This window comes from Astatotilapia calliptera, chromosome 13 (genome assembly GCF_964374335.1).
Source record: "Astatotilapia calliptera chromosome 13, fAstCal68.1, whole genome shotgun sequence".
In the NCBI taxonomy this organism is placed as follows: domain Eukaryota; kingdom Metazoa; phylum Chordata; class Actinopteri; order Cichliformes; family Cichlidae; genus Astatotilapia; species Astatotilapia calliptera.
Genome location: NC_137434.1, coordinates 8,116,351 through 8,136,517, shown reverse-complemented (window position 1 = coordinate 8,136,517; position 20,167 = coordinate 8,116,351). Strand labels below are relative to the sequence as shown.

Below are 20,167 nucleotides of genomic sequence, written 5' to 3'. Positions count from 1 at the left end.
ACTTTTGGTCTTTGTGACACATGGCTCCGAGTGAAGCCATGGCCAGATAGCCCAGCCCAAGATAATTGAAATTTCATTAAGGTTTTGTGTGTGTGTGTGTGTGCCTAGGAGTGGGTGTGGGTGTTTATGAGTCTCCATGGGTGTGTTTTTCTCTATGAGCAATATTGAGGGTGGGGGTGGGGCAGGGGCTCCACCTGCTGCCACCTGTTCGTCTGCTTTGTCTTATAAAAGCTGCCCCGATGTCTCCAGGATCACAGACACCTTGGACTCTTCAGTCTGAGCACTCCTTGGAGTTGCAAATACTTGAGACCCCGCACACAGGGAAAGCCTTGGAAAAACAAATAAATCAAAGCTCAGAGAAGCACTGAATCTTGAAAGTAGGAACCTCTTTGATAAATCTGATTAGTTTGCGTCTTCAATCGAAAACCATGAAGGCCCGTCGACCCAGCTGCACCGACTCTGGATCCGAATCTTCAGAGCTGGACTCCAAGAGCCCGGAGAAGTACGAGACTGCTACGAGGCGCCGGATGGCTGCCAACGCCAGAGAGAGGAAGAGGATGCAGGGCTTGAACACAGCCTTTGATCGCTTACGTAAGGTGGTCCCACAGTGGGGCCAGGACAAGAAGCTGTCCAAGTATGAAACCCTGCAGATGGCCCTCAGCTACATCGTGGCCCTCAACCGGATCCTGACAGATGCCAGGAGGCACACTGGTTCTCACAGGCAGTGGCTGGACCTGCAGTTTGATTGCGTGCAGCCTGAAAACTACTCCTGCCTCATGAGGTACGACTCCGCTACCGGACAGGAGTACATCCACTCATCGCTCTCGTATCAGTTTGACGGGCACGAGGTGCACGCGTAAACTGCTCCATCGAGTAGATAATCAGTCATGTTGTTGGATGTGAATGACAATGTGAATCATTTTTCTCCAGTCTAGGAGACAGTAAATACATTTGTATTGCATTATTTTCATTTTGTATGACAATCAAAGAGTCTTCGGTTTCGGCTTGAAGCCTTTCATTTGTTTTTGCTAGGAAACCCAGCAATGTTGAGCAAGTTTTTGTTCAGAGTATAGCAATGAAACAGCTGTAGTGTCATTGCAGACCGTTAGATTGTACTGAGGATACAGGCAATGTTGTAATTTTTTTAATCGGTTATTTTGATGTGGCCCTAAAAAAGCTGTGCAATGTTTGATGGATTATGCAAAAATCACTGAGGTCTTAGATGCATAGCTGATGTCCAGATAACTAAAGTAACTATTTTCCCAAAGTGTAAATGCATGTTTGTAGATTTGAAAAAAAAGAAAAAAGTATGTTATTTTTCAACAGACTTTTTTTTATTATAGTTTTTCATCAAAAATAAAATTATTTTGTATGAAACTTTATAAGTGTTGTTTTTATTGGTACAGCTATGAGAGGTTTTCTCCCTTTTCACACAGTTTATTGCTATTCAAGTTTGCAAAATATACATATGAAAAAAAGCTAATTTCTGAGTACTTCATACCAAAACTGTGACGTTTAAAGTATAACAAAGTATGGCATTTAAATGCCTATAATGTCACTTTGCGTGAGGAATTATCACTGGGAAGAAATAATTTACAGCATGGTTTGTGTTGCACATGTCAAACTCCCTGTAAGAGCGAAGCCTCGCTCTGCAGCCTCGGTATTAAATCATCCTTTAGTTTGAAGGTCCTGTGCTTTGAGATAAGACACTTTTACATCACGGGGTGGAAAATAGCCTTTGTGATTAATTTGCATCATTTAGCAAATCAACTATCAAATTTACTTGATACATAAAGACTTTTCTTTTAAAAAAAACAGTACAATCATTTAGTTTAATGTAAGCAGAGATAATCATCAGCGACTCTTACAGCCACAGGGCTACCCATCTAAATAGCCGTCATCATCATGATCATCATCATTATCATAAGCCACTGAAAAGTGATTATTACAGATATGAGTAAGTTTGAACAGTGGCACAAGCCGCAGCAGATTAAGGAAGACTGCGTGCCAGATTCTACCACCGCTTCAGCAGGGGAGCAGAAATTAAACTCTATTGTGTGGCAGTGGGTGTGCGTAATCGCTCTGTTCAGAGCCAATGAAGCATGAACGCCCATAGCTGGCCCCAAACTCTATCCGCGTTAAGATGAAGACATCTACAGCAGTGCTTTAGCTGTAATGTCCAAACACTAACGCATTAAACTCATCTGATTACCCTGCTGTTCTTTTGTGTAGCTGTGTTTGGATTTAAGTGCTTAAGACTATAATACAAGTGGCTGGTGCTGCGAGAGGCTTGTTATAGCACAAGCAGATGATGCAAAAATTAATAAATGGAAGAGCTAAAAGTGCATAATGGAAACTATTCAGAGGCTGTAAGTGAAACTCCAATTAGACTCATTAATTCAGCCACAAGTGGTGAACAGTTGGTAACAGAGAATATACTTGACATGCAATTAATCGATAGTGACAACAATGTGCTCAGCATGGAAGTAAACTGTCTTTCAACTGCTGAATTATTCAGCCTTATTCAGCTCATGGCTGCGTGTTTATCCTTTAATAGGACATTTCCAGCAAATTAACACGCAGGACTGTGTAGAGATTCCTACAAAAGAATGAAGTTTATCATTTACCAAAGTCCTTTATGTCATTTCGAAGGATGCGAGTGATGGGAAAGCTACTCTTATTTTGTCACCTCCGCCAAGGACATGTTTTGGTAGCGAGCGCGTTGTTGTTTCTGTAAACACGATAGCTCGAAAAGGTTTGAATGAATTCTGATGAAAGTTTGTGGGGGTGTAGAGTGAGGTCATGGTAACAGTCCATTAAAATTTAGCTTACACCCACCAAGGGCTTCAAAGTCAGCTTAATGATTTATTGGTCACAAATGGACAAAAAGCCTTATAACTTATAAACTAGGATTCTTACAAGTATGGTGTGTACTGTCAACATGTAGAATTTACTGTATAAAGATTTCAGATTTGACCTCTGACCTCTTGTTCAAGGTCAACAAATTGAAATAGATCAAAGTCATAATAATGCTAGAGATAGTTGAAACTATGTTTCTTATTGCCATTGTTTGTATTGTGCTATATAACGCAACATTAGACCTCTGACCTCTTCCTTAGGGTCAAATACAGTTTCATATAATATCTTTCAAATGTTTCTAAGGTGGCACGGTGGTTAGCACTGTTGCCGCACAGCGAGAAGGTCCTGAGTTCAATTCCACCATCAGGCCGGGGTCTTTCTGTGTGGAGTTTGCATGTTCTCCCCGTGTTTGCGTGGGTTCCCTCCGGGTACTCCGGCTTCCTCCCACTGTCCAAAGACATACAGCTTGTGGGGATAGGTTAATTGGATAACCCAAATTGTCACTAGGTATGAATGTGAGTGCGAATGGTTGTTTGTCCCTGTGTGTTAGCCTTGCGACAGACTGGCGACCTGTCCAGGGTGTACCCCGCCTCTCGCCCTATGACAGCTGGGATAGGCTCTCGCGACCCTGAAAAGGATAAGCGGAAGTGAATGGATGTTTCTAAGGTTCTACTGCCTTTGTTTGTATTGGCAACATTTATGATACCAGTATATATGTATTCTAAATATCACATTATAGTTTGCATTGAACTATCATCTCACATTTGACCTCTGACCTCACTTTTCCATTTCATATCTGCCTTTAGAGAGAGAATGAGCTGCCTAGTTAATCTGAAATATACTGTGGTATAATATTATATAATGATCTTGACTTATTCACAAATCAATACCTGTTGTCCATTAACTACTCCTACATAATGTTTACATAGTCAAACTAAACATCCGTCCACCACCCCAAAGTAAGGAGTGCCCAGAGAGTGAGCTAACTTGGTGGAGGTTTGCGCTCTCTGAGTGCTTCTTGTTTTCTAATTGAATCAAATGGAAAACCAAACAATGTTAGTTATTGTTCTGCATTATATATATATATATATATTCAAACACTATAGAAACCAGTATGTCAATGCTGTGTGTTAGCAGAACACCTACTGTGCTGTTACGTCAATGTGTTTCAAAGGGTCTCAATCTCAAGACTACAACAGTAGACCAGCAGCTCCTCCCTCAACACAGCTGATGTCATCCACCTCTCCAGCAGGTGTTCAAAAGCTGCCGACACTGCTCAGCTTCACTTTCCTCTTTAATCGAAACACCAGAAGTTCCACACAGAGAAACACACGCGTCTTGCACCATGAAGACCCTGAACAATCGGGCTGAGAGCCACCTGACTGGGCAAGTGGACTTTGAGTTGGACAAAGTAGGTAATGGGGGCTGGGTGAACCAGGGCTACTGTAGCTCCCCTCCACCCTTCCCCCGGGTCACCACTGTCTTCAACCCCAAACCCCACTTCGAGGGGAACATGAATAGCCTGTACAACCTGGATACCCCGATAGCGCTCCCAGAGGACCCACCAACCAAAGACCAAAGTCTGAAGAAACGAAGAGGCTGCTGCTGTTTTATCAAAGGCAAGAACACATTTGAATCTACCTCATGTTGACATTTCTTCTTCGAATCTCAGCTGTATGAGCAGTGTAACAAGTACGAGTAAAACCAGTCGAAGCCTGGTACACTTCTGCTTGACAGACCAGCAAAAAAACAAAAAAAGCTTGTGTCATGTAATTACATATTGATGATTTAAACTTCTATTTTCCGTAGCACTGTGGGGGACAACGCTGACCGAAAACACCTCTGACAACAGAGAGCAGTTCATCCGAACCACGCTGCGGGAGCTGTTGGTCTATGTCTTTTTCCTGGTGGACATATGCCTCCGTGAGTACTCCACATCAACATTTCTGCTCGTCACTGATCTCAAAAGTTTTGACTGAATGTTCAATATGCTTAATGAATGCTTAATGTTCAACACTCTGGTCAATAACTTCCTGTCCACGCTTAATCTTATGATATGAAAAATGTTTTCCTACATTTACAAAAAGAAGTTATTCAGACACATTTTTACTTACCAAAAAATATCCTGTATTTAATTTGCATAATGTTGTCATTGAAATATGGGATACACATCCAAACACATCTAAGTCTACTTTCAAACACTGTATTTGCATTACTGATCACTTTAAAGTGCTCACTGTTTGACAGGCTCTGGACTGTTGATTTAACATTAAAAGTATCCCCGTTGCTTTAATGGCTTCTACAAAATAGCCTTCCCATTTTTCTTTCCCAAAAGCCATTGTCCAGCTAGGATTGAAAGGGATGTGCCTTTTAGCGATAAGAGCTTTTAGCGTCATCCTTTGTCTGGGTTAGATTTACACTGTTTGATGAGGCCATTTGCGTCAGGACAGCGTGCTCCCTCTTCAAACAAATTACGGCCTCTCATCTGGATCTGTTTGATAGCTAAAGCGATGTAAAAACAAAGCAAAAAAAAAAAGAAGCCAAACAACAAGTCTTCAATGCAGGTTTGCGTGTCAGCATTCGAGTCTTATCTCAGAAAACTGAATGGAGCAACGTTCAGAGCTGAGCCTGACCAAAGCCAGATAGGAACCAATGACCGGGCATTAACGATGTGATTACGTTGTCTTTCAGTGACATATGGGATGACCAGCTCAAGCGCCTACTATTACACTAACGCCATGACGAACCTGTTTGTGAATACACCCAGTAGCAGTGGGGTTACGTTTCAGTCTATTGGCTCCATGGCTGACTTCTGGACCGTAAGTTTTCCTCATTTTTCCCATGGCAGTGATTTTTCTGCTACTAAATGTTTCTTTCTTTTCATCAACATTTTTTTTTTCATTTCCTTCAAAGCTGAGATGTTCTCAAAATTTTAAGGAACTATATGATTCATTTAACCGAACATGTATATTAGTGCCTGAACTCAAATGGAAACATCTTAAAAACAATTATAAAAACTGATTATTCCTTAAGTACAATATGTTCTTCCCTGCATTACCACATCACTTAAAATGACCAAACAGTGATGTTTGTGTTACTGCTTCTTTCATATCTTTTTCCACATGCTTAAGATTTTACCAATACTGTTAATTGTTACTGATATGTTTATTAGTACATGCAGGAATATAAAAATATGTCCTTCCAACCCCATAAAGAAATGAGTAGTTGTTTTACTAGGCCTAAAAATAAGAAGCTTGGTTTCCAGTGATCCTGCCTGGTAAGTTTCAAACTTAAACACATCTGCTCTCCTTACTTGTAAATGGTAACAAATAATAAAACTCAAAAATGTAAATCTATGCAACATCTATCACATCATATCCAAACTCTTGTCTTGATTTTTTGTAGATGTGTTTTTTTTAGTCGATGGTATCAATTTGAAAATCCTACGTCGGCTCATTTTTGAGTTACTGGGTTTACAAAGTTGGGTGTCCACACCACCTGACGCTTGCCTACCGGTCTATTTCCCCCGTTGCCTGCAGGGTGACAGCAATACCCCAAACCTTTCAGGCTGAGGGGTAAAATTCACTAAGAACACAAAGAAAGGTACAAATCAAACTCTTTCTTTTTATGAAAAGTTCGCCCAGGGCCCACTGTTGAACGGACTCTACTGGACAACGTGGTACAATAACCAGCCCTTGGAAAGCGGAAACACGTCTTTCATCTACTACGAGAACATGCTGCTGGGTGTCCCCAGGATGAGGCAGATCAAGATCAAGAACAACTCCTGCACTGTCTACAGTGACTTCGAAAATGGGATCAAAGGCTGTTTCGCTGTTTACACTAACCAGAAGGAAGACGAGCAGAGCTTCGGCCTCATCAACGGCTCTGCGTAATTCACTCACTGTTTTCTTACTGACATACAAAGAAGTGCAGAAGCACAATTTAGTGTTCTAAGTATTTGTGTTTTTCCACTGCAGCTGGACCTACCACACAGAGAAAGAGATAAAGGGTTCCTCTTACTGGGGCTTGGTGGCCACCTACAGTGGAGCAGGATACTATCAAGACCTGAGTCGCACACAAGAGGAGAGTGCCAACATACTGACAGAGCTACAGAACAACCTTTGGCTGGACAGAGGAACCAGAGCAGTCTTCATCGACTTCTCCACTTACAACGCGAACATCAACTTGTTCTGCGTCATCACGTAAGGAGCATTACTGCCAATTGCACCTTTACCCACCTGCTGATACCCATCCATTGGTTGACCAAAGTGTCATCTGCTTCTTCAGGTTGGTGGTTGAATTCCCAGCGACCGGTGGAGCAATCCCTTCCTACCAGATCCGAACAGTCAAACTGATTCGCTACATAACGACCTGGGACTACTTCATCCTAGGCTGCGAGTTGCTCTTCTGTGTATTCATCCTCTACTACATTGTGGAGGAGATTCTTGAGCTGAAAATACACAAGTTCTCCTATTTCAATAGCATCTGGAACATACTAGACATTGTTGTCATATTGGTAAGAAAAGATGGTTCAAACATGTCATTTTATCAGATTTTTCAGGGCCTTCTAAAGACTAACAACCTTCTTACAGCTTGCCATTGTTGCCATCATATTCAATGTATTTCGGACCATCAAAGTGGACAGCTTGCTTGGGAATCTGCTGAAAAATCCTAACATCTATTCAGATTTTGAATTTCTGGCATTCTGGCAAACCCAGTATAACAACATGAATGCGGTTAACCTGTTTTTCGCATGGATCAAGGTAAAGAACTGACACCTTTCAGTCCAACATATTGCTTGTGCGATTTTGCTTTGTTGTCTCTCCAGAGAATGTGTGCTTTCTTCTCGTCCTTGTAGATTTTTAAGTACATCAGTTTCAGTAAGACCATGAATCAGCTGTCCTCCACGCTGGGCCGATGTGCCAAAGACATCTTCGGATTCGCCATCATGTTCTTCATCGTGTTCTTTGCTTATGCTCAACTCGGATATTTGCTCTTTGGAATGCAGGTTCAAACATTCAGCACCTTTGTAAAGTGCATGTAAGTCGTGTTGAAAACAATGGCAGGATGAAGGGTTTTAATTGTAACGAGCATCAGTTAATTAGTAGTTCTTTACAATTTTTGTCCACCCCACAGCTTCACACAGTTCCGAATTATTCTTGGAGACTTTGATTTTGATGCCATCGACAGCGCTAACAGAGTCCTTGGGCCGATCTACTTTGTCACTTATGTGTTTTTTGTTTTCTTTGTTCTGCTGGTAAGTCATGCACGAGATAACTGATAATAAAAGCATCTGATCCGAGAAGTCACATTATCTTGTGTATTTTTCCCTCAGAACATGTTCCTGGCCATCATAAATGATACATATGCAGAGGTGAAGCAGGAGCTCTCTGAAAAAGATGAACTACAAATTACTGACATTTTTAAACAGGTAAAAGCTAATTCAAGGAAACTGGCATAAAACTAGCCATATTTATGGATGATGTTTTACCAGACTTTTCTTGTAAATCAGAGCTACATGAAGACATTTATGAAGCTGAAGCTTAAAAAAGAGAAAATATCAGATGTTCAGAAGGTTCTACACTCTGGATCTGGAGATCTTGAATTTCAGGACTTCAGAGAAACTCTTAAAGAGTAAGTGACAAAATATCAAAAAGGAACACTTGATTATTTTACTGTTAAACCTGAGCCTCACTTCTGTGATGATTTTGAAGGATGGGACATGGCGATCAAGAAATAAACGCAGCCTTCTCCAAGTTTGACCGTGACGGGAACAAAATTCTAGATAAAGACGAACAGAGGTGGATGAAAGCTGAGCTGGAGCAAAAGAGGGTTTGTGCACATTAAAAAATAAATATGACTATGTTCATATTTATAAAAATTTTCTGATCATTTCTTATTTTGATTGCCAATTAACAAAATAAATGTTTCTTGTGCTTGTGCGTTTTTGTCAGGAGGCTCTCAGTGCCGAAATCAACAATCTCGGAATGAACTATCAGATGGAATTACACGAGAAGCCGCCTGTCAAATCCAACGAGCACAAGAGCAATTCCAGTCAAACCTTTGTGGAGCGGGAACATTTCTTGAGGTGGGACAAATTTTAAACTTAACCTGCGAATGCACTTATCTCATTCTCCTAACCAGAGTAATACATTTAACTCAATTACCTTTCTATTGCCACAAAAGTCTGGCCAAACAGGTTCTTCACCTTGAAAGCTCCGTGGCAGGCATTGCGTCCCAGACTGAGCTGATTATGGAGAAACTGGGATTACAAGGGAAAGCTAAAGACGCTGCAACAGCAAAGAAACCGTGACCAGTAACGATGTGAGCAAACATCACTTGTAAACAGCAAGATTACATGTTAGAAATCTTAAACAGCTCCAGAAGAGTACATTCAAGCTACCAAGTGTGTTGTAGTATCTAGAAAATGAGAGTAGACTTTCTTGGTTGCAGTCTTACAAACACACAACAATTAATTTTAAATTGCCCTTATCCAGAAGGATGAAACTGTCTCAGATAGTCATGACTTTGGTCAGTGAGGACAGCACAACAGACGCCAGAGATGTCATCCCGAAGGCAAGCAGTACACAGCTCCACCAGCAAGTGATGTATGTAATTAACCTCTGAGGAAAACAACTGGATAAAAACTTCCTAATATACATGTTAAATAAAGTACTGACAATACGACATTTCAATATTGAAAGAACAGAAATCATGCAGATATGTAAATTGTATAAATAATATTTTGTCTACTAGCTGACTGCACAGTTTAAGTATATATATATATAAAATGTTATGTTATGTTATGTTATGCATTAGTGCTGTGTAATATAATATACTTAAATAGAGAAGTTGTGTAATATAATCCAATTCTGGGCAATACATATATCAACTAAATTCCAAGTGAATACTTTGCTTTAATCTATTGATGAATGTTCACATTCGCTTACATTTGCTCAATATCTATTGGCCAATTTGATAGTTTATATGGTTTAGCGAAATGGCTCAATTTTTCAACACCATTCAAAGGTGTAATAATCATACTCATCACATTGGGATGCACTCCCTATGAAATGATACCAGTGTTTGAAATCTTGCAACAATTCTTTTCTCAAGTTTTGTTTCAGTAAATCTTTCAGCTCTCACACCATCTTTAAAGGAAGATCAATTTAAACATACAAAATGAATAAAACTTAATACACAGTGTTTAACAAATTTATTAGACCACCACTAAATGTAAGCTTTATACCACAGCTGTCTTAAAATACCAGGGCAGGTAATAACAAAACGATGTTTACGTTTTTGTGATGGTTAACTCACCAAAATAATATTAAAATATAATTATTATTGTCCGTGAATTTTCCATGAATGTACCATTTTACAAGAAAAGTAGTAAAACACATTGTTTTTGATTAAGTTGCAAAATTAGTTAATTTAGTGGTTCAATGTTATGTTTGATTTTTTCTGATTAGTCCAGCGTGTTGGTTCAAATTTGGGTATAAAAATGTGAATTCAATGATTTTTGGTTCTAAACAAGTTTTGATAGGTTTGTATTTTCTTGTTTTACGAGAGGTTTAACACATGTGTTAAGTATTATAAAAACCATAACACATAACTGAGACATCAAACAATAGCTAATGTCATCATTATCTGCTGATAGGACACTAGCAGTCAAAAGTGAATGCTGGCAGATACCAAACCTATTCCTGTTAAAAATGGAAAAATATGTCTATTATCCAAGTACAGTAAACACTAAAAAGGGCAGAAAGATTTTGAGCAAATGTGTGAAACGTGTTGTCTTCTATATTAATCTAAAGTTTAATAATTGTCATTTATTGTGTCTGGTAGGCAGTGAATATATGGTTTCCTGCAGCAGCATTTATTAGTCCTCAATAAATGTACCGAACACTCAAAGGTTCAAAGGTTTCTTTATTTGACGTGACTTTGTTGAGTTTTTCCATTAAATGTGAAATCGATTCAATCCTTTATTATTATATAAACATCACTTCTGTTGTTCAATTTATGTGTATAATGGTCAAAAAAAAGCAAATCGTCATTACATTCAATAGTTTAAGCAACAAATATATTACATGTCATTAGCGTGCAGTTCAAGTTGATACATCACCTGCTTCCTGCTACATCCTGAAAATGGCACAAAACTTAAAATGAGGAAAAATTAAAAGGAAGATAATTTAGATTTAAAATGGAGCATCTTTAAATAACAAATTCAGAATTTACCAACAAATCAATTAAGGCTCATTCACAAACTATATTGCTTAAATTTAATGATGGAGATTAACTTTGTAACATTCTACCTACAGTATCTACATCAGTTTAAGTTTTGAGGATTTGTGATCAAGGTTTGTATTTACACTCTAGACAAACAAGACCCTGTTTAATTCAATGAAAACCCCAGCGCAAATGAAAACAAACAAAATCTGTATCAGGTTTGTTGGCTAGCACTACAGAACGAGCAGGTAGCAAACAGGGAGTATGATATTCTGTACAAATGGCACAAACACAAATAAAATCCAAAATTGCAGGATGTTTGAGAAAAATCCTTCTGTCGTAATTTTTCAGCGGGTTTTATGATTTACCCGAGACGTGTCAATATTCTTTAAACCGAAAACTCAGAATGCGTAAGGGGAAGTTTCTGCCACATTAACAAAACAGTAATACGTGCACTTAGGAGACCCTCCGCTTTCAGAATAAAAGTAAAATAATTCTTTGTGACCCTAAAACATTTGAGCTTTTCTTTATGCTAGTGGGTAATTAAACCATAATATTTGAATTATGCAATAAAACTAGGGCTGGTTATAGTACAAAATTCACTCTACAACTCTATGCAGAAAATTCAAAGCCACTGGAAAGAAGTGGTTTTAAATGATGGCATTAACACAGAGGAAGAATCGGACAAAAACGTTTAAGAGTCAGCATTCCTCTAGGAAACCAGCCCCAGAATCAGCACAGCAGGGTTTGTTACCTTTACAAAGTTTGGGGGGGTTAAGCAGTTTTTACAATACTTTCTATATACAGAGACTGGGTGCTGCAGCCGTTCCTTTGAGACATTATGAATTAGTCCATCTTGGCTGCAGTACGGAGTAAACTAAAATTCACTGAAGTCTGGGAATCGGATTTAAAAAACAAAAACGACAACAACAAAAAACATGAAAATTCTAATAATTTTTTGCTTTTAGACCTGTGTAGGTGAAATCTTCTTGGTACACAATCCCATTTCCCACCCGAATCTCCTTTAAAGCCACAGTTGTTGTACAGAGAGTTTCTTCACATATAATGGAAAGGTAAACTACCATTCCAGGGCCTCTATTCACAAAGCATTTTTGACTTAAAATATTAAAACAGGACTAAAAGTCTGGATATTTTATTCCCTGAAGATCCAGACCAATGTTGAGTGGGTCATTCTTGCGGCTCAGTGGAGTGTAGCACAAATCCATGGAGGATTTACCTGCTCAATCTATCATGAACTCGCATGAAGGCTTGTTTTACGCCCTAAAATGACAAGCATGACCAGAAAATAAACTTTCAACCTAAAAAAAAAATATTGCCATAGTTTGGTTTTTAAATATTAATGTTGGTATGTTTGAGGTTTTCACGGTTTTTAATCCTCATGAGCTGATGGATTAAAAAAAAAAATTATAATAGTGGCATTTAAAAAGTGTGCGCTATGTTACACGTACATTTTCTCTAAGGCCCTTTTGTTTTGTAAAATATGAAAGAATTTGTACTAAATTGATGTTTTAACCTCCTAAGACCCGAACTCTTCCACGGCATGCATTTTGATTTCTCTTTGATATTTGGACATATTGGGGCCCGATGAATGTAAAAACAAAGAATTACCAGATTTTTTTTAACCTTATTTTTGTTTTTAAGAAAAATAAGAGCCAAATATGAGGATATTCGTTTAAAATTTTGATAGAACAGTAGCAGTATAATGTCCTTGTAAGTGGATATCAGGCCCTTGTAGAGCAAAATTCAGTATTTTGGTCTAAATAACCCAAAATGTGATGTCCACATATGTGGACGCCAGGTCCTAGGAGGTTAATGGGTTGGCCCACTGGTCAACCTGTTAAATGTGTGATGAAAGGAAAGGCATTGTAAGTTCTGTCTCTGTGCCAAGATCTCTACCCTGTAGGCATGAATCCTCGATGTTTCACATGGTCTAGCACTCATAAGGACGGTGTGTCCTTAAACACGTACTCAGACAAAAACAGTTGGTTTGGCTTTACTTGAGAAGCCCAAGAGCACTTTTTCCCCCTCTTTTAAAACAGAATTAGGAATAATAATGGAACAAACTTTTTTTTTTTTTTAAGTGTTTTGAGTTTAATTGACTGTGATTAAAATCATACACTCTACACCAAAAGCGAATACACACCTGTACAATATTACCTAGATTTCAAAAGATTCAAAACTGTATCACTAACAGCATTATTGCGTATAGGGTATTTCCTCTGATGAAGAAAAGCAAATATTATATAAACACATTTATTATAAAGGAAATATCTACCATTCATTTTTAACTTTGCATGAGAGCAAATACCATACTGCTGTACTCAGAAGTAACACAATTACTGTTGGACAGTACAGCTCTGATCACCTGACCTTTATGTAATATTGCACAGGGGTGTGCTCCCTTCTGTTGTATACTGTAATTGTGTAGGAGCAACTATTAGCTAGAAAGGCTTTGTGAATATGGCCCCGCCCTTCTTTTACCACAGCAGCTGTCCAAATGTAAGAATGCTGTGTCGCCTTGGTATTACATTGAGGTTAGGGCCTTCTTACTGCGTTTGGTAGCCAGCCATGCCGAAGTTGGCCAGGCTGGACATGACTGTACCAGGCGGGGCTGCGGCCTGGGCTGATGGAGATCCAAAGCCTCCCATCCAGGCTGTTGACTGGGACTGCCTGAAATGATATCAGTTACCGAGTTAGTGCAAATATGGACAAAAATATCAAGTGTGCTGTAAAACAAATCAAAGAGACAGTTCTTCTCTTTATTAAAATATAATAAGTGGTGTTTAAGTGAAACAGTGTAGTTATACAAAATATCAAAAGTCAAACTCACTCTACTCCAAAACTTTGCTGGTTCCATGTCTGGCCATACATGTTGTAAGAGGGCATTTGCCACCCATTGGTCACATACTGCCCATACTGCTGCTGCTGCTGCTGCGGATTCCCGTAGACCTGGTTCCACTGTCCCCACTGACTGTAATCAACCTGAAGGACATCAGATGACAGAAATGTGAGTAAATATACAATCTCTTACCCGTTTATTCAACAGCAAAAATAACACAACAAAAATACGACACTAGAAACCTTTTTGATGAGTAAATTTCCTCTTCCTTTTTTTGTGTCATTTTTTCTATATTCTGGCTTAAAAGCAAGATTATTTTAAGAGTGGACAAAGTCACGAGTTTCAGGGTGTTTTTGTGGTTTGGAAGTTAAGACATCAATAAACTACATTCTGATTCTAGTGTGACTAGTGTGTAGTCATTCCTACCAATTGTGACATATAAAACGCACATTTTAACACCACTTATGTCACACGTTCTCGCTACCTGCTGTGGACTTTTTGCCATGTCGGGTGATTCTTTGCCCCAGAAGCACTTCACTACGTGTCCTTCAATGACTGTGCCATTTACTGAAACAATGGCATGGGCAGCACTGTCATGGGAGGAAAACCTTCAAAGCAAAAGAGTAGATTGAAAGTCAGATTTTCTACCAGACAAATCACAGGGGGAGTTCACTTTCATACTGCTGAGACCATATTTGATATCATATTACAAAAAGAACCAAGTTTCCTGCTAAGCTTGGATGGAGTTTAAAATGAAAATAAATAATTTAAGCCCTATACTTAACATTAAGACAGGGACATGTTTACCAGCATGTTAAATAACTTCCTTTAATAACATCACATGCACATCGAAACTAAAAAACTTTAGAAATGCTTTGGAAAACTGCATAGGGACAACAACGTGGAGATATTTTTCTCTCTTATCCAGAGTTCTACAAGCAGGAAAGCTGAATAAACATAACAGCAACTATCGCTGACATTGAATAAGGTATAAATGGTCTCTGACTCATGCAGTGTGCTTGTATTGACACCTAGAGGCCAAATGCTGCAACAGAATCAAGTATTACCTGATGAAAGAATATCCTTTCTCTGGGAAAACCCGGACTTCCATTATCTGACCGAATGGTGAGAAGGTCTGTCGCATTAGATGTTCTGGATAAGATAAACAAGAGTTCAAAAAAAGGGTTTACAAGGTTAGTTCATTGGAGGCAACTTAAAAAGTTATTATTACAAAGTGACTAGAGGGTGCAACAATGGCATCTATAGAATGTGACACTTGCCTGATAGCCCTGATTGGATCCCTCCACAGTACACAGTGCAGTTCTGTGGACTGGACTGATTCACTACGTCATCAAACCTCAGCTGCTTTGAACCATCTGAAATAAAAACAGATTATTTTTAAATAGATGATTATAATTTACACATTTAGTTCATGCTGATAATAAAATCCAAATCAAATCTGCAATTTATGCCCATAAAAGCGCTGCTATTTTTTTTAAAAATCAAACTACACCCAAATGTGACTCATGAAAAGGTGAAAGTGAAGATAAAAGTGAAGGAAATTAAGAGAATTTATTCTTAAGAGAGTTTCTTCTATATTTAAATACAATATCAAAATGCGTTGATAACAGACTCTTTGGCTGCTTTATTAGGTACACCTGTTCAACTGCTTGATAATGCAAATATCTAATCAGTCAATCACATGGTAGCTACTCAATGCATTTGAGTAAACCAAGCATCAGAATGGGGAATAAAATATATTTATGTGACTTTGAACATGGCATGTTTGTTTGTCCCAGACAAGCTGGTCTGAGTTTCCATCTACTGGAATTTTCCCAAAGCCATCTCGAGTGTTTACAGAGATAAGTCTAAAAAAAACCTAAAATATCCAATGAGTGTCATTTGTCTGAGCAAAAGTGCAACAGTAACTCATTTAACTACTCATTGTAATCAAGGTTGGCAGAAGAGCGTCTGTGAACGCACCACCTTCAACTAGATGGGCTACATCAGCATCGGATGACATTCCTGTCAGCTACAATTCACACAGCTACAATACACCAAAAACCAGAAAACAGAAGATTGGACCGTTTCCCGATCTGATTAATCTCAATATCTGCAGCAGCATTCAGACGGTACGGTCAGAATTTGGTGTGAAAAACATGAATGCATGAATCTACGGAAGAGGATTGGGGCCAAAAAGAAGTGGGCACGTCTTCTTTTTTTTCCCGAATTCTGACTTTTTTCTCAGAATTCTGGAAAAGAAGGCAGAAAAAAGACGTGCTCACTTCTTTCTTTTTTTTCCCCAGTGGCCATAATCCTCTTCTGTATGGAACCCTCCTGCATTAGAACAACAAAGCTTATCATATCTTATGTGGTAGAACGGGAGATTCACATCATGGATTCAAGCTAACAAATCTGCAGCAAACATGTGATGCTATCACATCAATATGGACTAAAATCCTTCAGGCACTTAGTTGATGCTCGGGCAGAGGGGAAAAGGGGGTCCAATACTAGCAAGGTATACCTATTGAAGTGGCCAGTTAGTTTGTAATCATAGCACCTGCCGAAACTGGATATGTGACAATACTCACTGTCCTGAGTGCTCTTAGGAGCTGGAGGTTTACGCGTAGCCCAGTTAGTCCTGATTTGGCGCCCTCCGAGCCACTGTCCCGACATGTTAATAATGGCATTCTCTGCATCCTGCAAACCCAAGCCAAACGATTACTCATGGATTTGATAGATTTATAAAACTCATTTGTGGCCATGCATGACTCTTTTTAATTTTAAAATAGTAACTGAAACTGGTGATTAAAATAGGAAACTAGTAATGCTAGATGCTTGTAGTTGTGATAAGACTAACTATTAATAATTGAGTTTTGAATGTATTCAAGTAGGATAAGAAACAGAAAATAGAAATAACCTTCAGTCTGTGTTCTCGCACTGGAGCCTTACCAGTTTGTTGTAGAAGGACACAAATCCATACCCCTTTGATTTGCCTGTCGTCATGTCCTTCACAACTCGGGCATCCCTGGAAGGAGAAATGAGAACAACTTCAGCGCACTTTGAAGTTTAAATCTTCTACACTAAAACAAAAAAAGGAACCACGCAAAACACAATGAACTGTGAATCCTCTACTCTGCCCTACATTAAGCTAAATTAGCTATCATGACCTTGTACTGACTCGTAATATAACTTCAAAGCAACACTTGCAAAACAAGTACAAATACATGCAGCCTACAGTACTGTCATTAAATCATTTCTGATGTATTAATGGATCTTTACCACTAGAGCACCACTGTTTGCTCAGTCCTCACAACAGTAGGCTACAGATTTAAAAATCACAAAGCAAATGGCTATGGATTACCATGCATTCTCATAAGCTGCTGTTTGTACTCTTACTACAGACAGAGATAAATAGAAAATATCAAAAAGAGAAAAAAGGAATTAAACGGCATACATGGCCTGTTAACAGATTTCTTTATTTTTCCTGGTCAATTCTTTACCACCAATATGGAGTATGGAGTTTGGGGAGCTGCAAATTTTGAGAAATTGACATTTTCAGAATTTTTGGAAGAGGATCATGGCACTACAAACAACACTATGCAAATCAAAAATAAGACAAAACACAGATTTAGAGGAAGACATTTTGTACTGGAATTTGTTAATCTAAGCTAGGTCATGTTAATACATGGCATCTACAAATAAAGACATATGGAAAGAATGGAATAAATAGAGAAAAAAACTACATCTGAGTCTCCAGAGTGAACAGTTCCTTGCTGTTAGCCTTCAAGCTCCTGTCCAATCCTATGAGCATTTCTGTAAAATAACCAAAGTGCTATTACTTCACTGAGACTCAAAACTAAAAGCTGTTCAGGTACATATACACAGCTTACATTTTGCTAACATACTGTACAGTTTACTTACCACACCCTACATATGCATATAAAACTGACAGTTCAGTCATAAAAATAAAGACATAATAGACCGACCACACTGTCAATGCAAATGTGTCGCCACTCTATATCTAAAAACAACAACGACATGATTTTAAAGGTATAAGTTACTCCATGTTTAAGTATGTTTACATGCATCGATGTGGGGCCTTTTCTACTCAATGTAAGCAATACTCTTTGTGACAATAAAGGGCTATTCTATGCTATTCTATTCTATTCTAGTGTTAATCCTTTCCTGTTACACATTCATTATGTTGTCTGGTTCGTTTTTCTCTCCAAAAGGTGTGCACAAAGCGCCAATTTGCAGTCCTTGACAAAAAAACATAATTGTCTTTCATCCAAAAAGATTGTGTCAGAAATGCAGGCCTCAATGTGTAATGCAACTTTCTGTTTCACCTTTACAACCTATAAAACCTGTTTCTCAACCGACTGGGAGGAAGAAAAAAAAATATCAGTGGTTGCACTGAAACATATTCTATTACACATAAGACAAGTAGAAAAAAATACACACACAAACACTCTCCCACTCACACACACACGTAAAAACTTACGATATTTTCCCAAATGGTGCAAACGCAATCCTGACATCCTCAGTAGTAATCTCTGGATTCAAATCACCCACAAAAACATGGAAGTGATCTAGTACAAAAGAAAACACGGACATAGTAAACAAACTATTTGCCAATCCCCAGTAGACTCTGATTCTAGCAGAGTGTACGTGCGTTTGTGTGCGTGGTGGTGTAGGGGAATCAATAGGTGATCACTCACTGGATGTGTCTTTCTTCTGGCTACTTGGAGTAGTGGCCCAGTTTACTTTAACCTCCTGAAAACAGAATTCACAGAGAGCACTTAAAACTGTGAAGAAGAATCAGGAAAACAATGTTGTATGATATTCAAGGATGAGAAGCATTAACACAACAAATAAACTTAATAACTTTGCATATAATCTTTTAGAGCAGCTATGTCCCACCTTTCCTAATATCTTCCTCCCATTCATGGCTGCAAGGGCTGCAGCAGCATCTCTGTGTTCAAAGAACTCCACAAAGCAATAGGGATCATTGCTCGTGTGCTGTAAGGATAAGATCAGACACAACAGATTAACAGTGTGGCTCAACTAAAACTACAACTCAGTGAAAATGTTTTTATTGTCTTCAGGTTTCTCAACAGTGAAGGCTATCTTTGCCGTTAACTTTTGAGTTAACATTAGGACACGACAACAACGTAGAAAACAAGATAACCCAGCAACCTTCGCTGCTTACCTCTGTGATCATTTTACAGCTTTTGCATGGTCCTATCTGGGTGAAGAGTTGCAGGATCAGAATTTCTGTTACATCCCTGGAGAGGTTTCCCACATACCTAGAGGAGGAAAAATAAAAAGAAGTCCACTTACTCCTGGAAACAAGCTACAGCTATATTTACTTCGAAAAAGTGAACTACGGGTACTTCGTTTCTGGTATTACAGTATCATTGGGGATTATGAGTTTTTGAAGTGAAGTTCCTTACAGTAGTCTGTTTTTAACGATGTTAGTAACATCTAACAGACAGTTGTTAACACGTATATATAACTCACATATACTTATTAATTAACTCTTATGTCAATTAACCTGACAGTAGTGGATCATAAACGCTAAATGTTTATGTCGTCCAGTTGTTTGTGAAAACAACGGGTAGCTAATTTAGCCACCGAATACCGACGATAGCGAAACTAATGACACGCAACGTTACTGCTGGACACGAAAAACTACTTACAGGGTTCTGGGGTGGGTTTCGTCGTCCATAGTCGATGCTGAGAGTAACCAGGGAAGAAAACGCCACTTACTAGCTAGTTCTAGCTGGTATTAACTGGCAATTAGAAACCGCAACTAGCTAACTAGCTTAGAAGCTAGCTAACCGGGCGCCAGGGCATACGTCACACTGTGAGAGTCCAGAGTACGTACGTGCGTGTGCAGGAAGAGACCCGTCACATAAGGTTGAAGTAATAAAAGGGTTTTTTATGTTCTTAATTGTAAAAAAATGAAAATTTCTTAAAGACCGTTACTTCTGAATGATACGGTTTTTTTAATTAACTGTAAAAAGCCAAAAGAGCAAACCTAATGTGTACTTATTTTATTCATTTTGGCAAAGGAAGCTGCATACGAAACTCTTATTTTGAAGTGCAAAGCAAAGGTACGCTTGTTTTTAATGCCGAGATTTGACGGCTCAAGGCAGTGGCGCGAACCACCAGGAGGTTTCTCGAATCTGAGCTCAGATGTCACTGTGAAGAAAT

At 38.8% G+C, this 20,167-nt stretch overlaps 3 protein-coding genes across 3 annotated transcripts; 2 read left to right on the top strand and 1 right to left on the bottom strand.

Moving 5' to 3' along the window:
- Positions 1-70: 70 nt before the first annotated feature.
- atoh7 (atonal bHLH transcription factor 7) lies at positions 71-1,382 on the top strand. Its single transcript, XM_026190819.2, has one exon. The coding sequence runs from the start codon at positions 429-431 to the stop codon at positions 858-860; it is 432 nt and encodes a 143-aa protein (XP_026046604.1). The 5' UTR covers positions 71-428; the 3' UTR covers positions 861-1,382.
- A 2,763-nt stretch (positions 1,383-4,145) lies between these two features.
- pkd2l1 (polycystic kidney disease 2-like 1) lies at positions 4,146-10,773 on the top strand. Its single transcript, XM_080287962.1, has 15 exons — positions 4,146-4,478; positions 4,669-4,782; positions 5,551-5,678; positions 6,495-6,748; positions 6,837-7,061; positions 7,147-7,375; positions 7,452-7,622; positions 7,718-7,899; positions 7,996-8,116; positions 8,195-8,290; positions 8,372-8,493; positions 8,574-8,691; positions 8,814-8,947; positions 9,046-9,183; positions 9,357-10,773. Exons 1-14 carry the CDS (start codon positions 4,205-4,207, stop codon positions 9,170-9,172), a joined length of 2,295 nt encoding a protein of 764 aa, XP_080144088.1. The 5' UTR covers positions 4,146-4,204; the 3' UTR covers positions 9,173-9,183; positions 9,357-10,773.
- tial1 (TIA1 cytotoxic granule-associated RNA binding protein-like 1) lies at positions 10,769-19,849 on the bottom strand. Its single transcript, XM_026190626.2, has 12 exons — positions 19,651-19,849; positions 19,161-19,257; positions 18,872-18,970; positions 18,670-18,724; positions 18,453-18,540; positions 16,901-16,976; positions 16,540-16,648; positions 15,229-15,324; positions 15,016-15,100; positions 14,433-14,556; positions 13,940-14,091; positions 10,769-13,779 (listed from the first exon to the last, which is right to left on the bottom strand). The coding sequence occupies exons 1-12, from the start codon at positions 19,677-19,679 to the stop codon at positions 13,656-13,658; spliced, it is 1,134 nt and encodes a 377-aa protein (XP_026046411.2). The 5' UTR covers positions 19,680-19,849; the 3' UTR covers positions 10,769-13,655.
- Between the last annotated feature and the right edge of the window lie 318 nt (positions 19,850-20,167).

What these genes read in the sequence shown, in the direction of transcription:
- pkd2l1 (XM_080287962.1), top strand. Translation starts at nt 4,205, where the DNA reads ATGAAGACCCTGAACAATCGGGCTGAGAGCCACCTGACTGGGCAAGTG. An exon ending in AACTTGTTCTGCGTCATCAC is followed by an intron (nt 7,062 to 7,146) that starts GTAAGGAGCATT and finishes CTGCTTCTTCAG; the next exon opens with GTTGGTGGTTGAATTCCCAG. An exon ending in TAGACATTGTTGTCATATTG is followed by an intron (nt 7,376 to 7,451) that starts GTAAGAAAAGAT and finishes ACCTTCTTACAG; the next exon opens with CTTGCCATTGTTGCCATCAT.
- atoh7 (XM_026190819.2), top strand. Translation starts at nt 429, where the DNA reads ATGAAGGCCCGTCGACCCAGCTGCACCGACTCTGGATCCGAATCTTCA.
- tial1 (XM_026190626.2), bottom strand. Translation starts at nt 19,679, where the DNA reads ATGGACGACGAAACCCACCCCAGAACCCT. An exon ending in TGTCCTTCTACAACAAACTG is followed by an intron (nt 16,649 to 16,900) that starts GTAAGGCTCCAG and finishes TTGGGTTTGCAG; the next exon opens with GATGCAGAGAATGCCATTAT. An exon ending in GATCCAATCAGGGCTATCAG is followed by an intron (nt 15,101 to 15,228) that starts GCAAGTGTCACA and finishes TATCTTATCCAG; the next exon opens with AACATCTAATGCGACAGACC.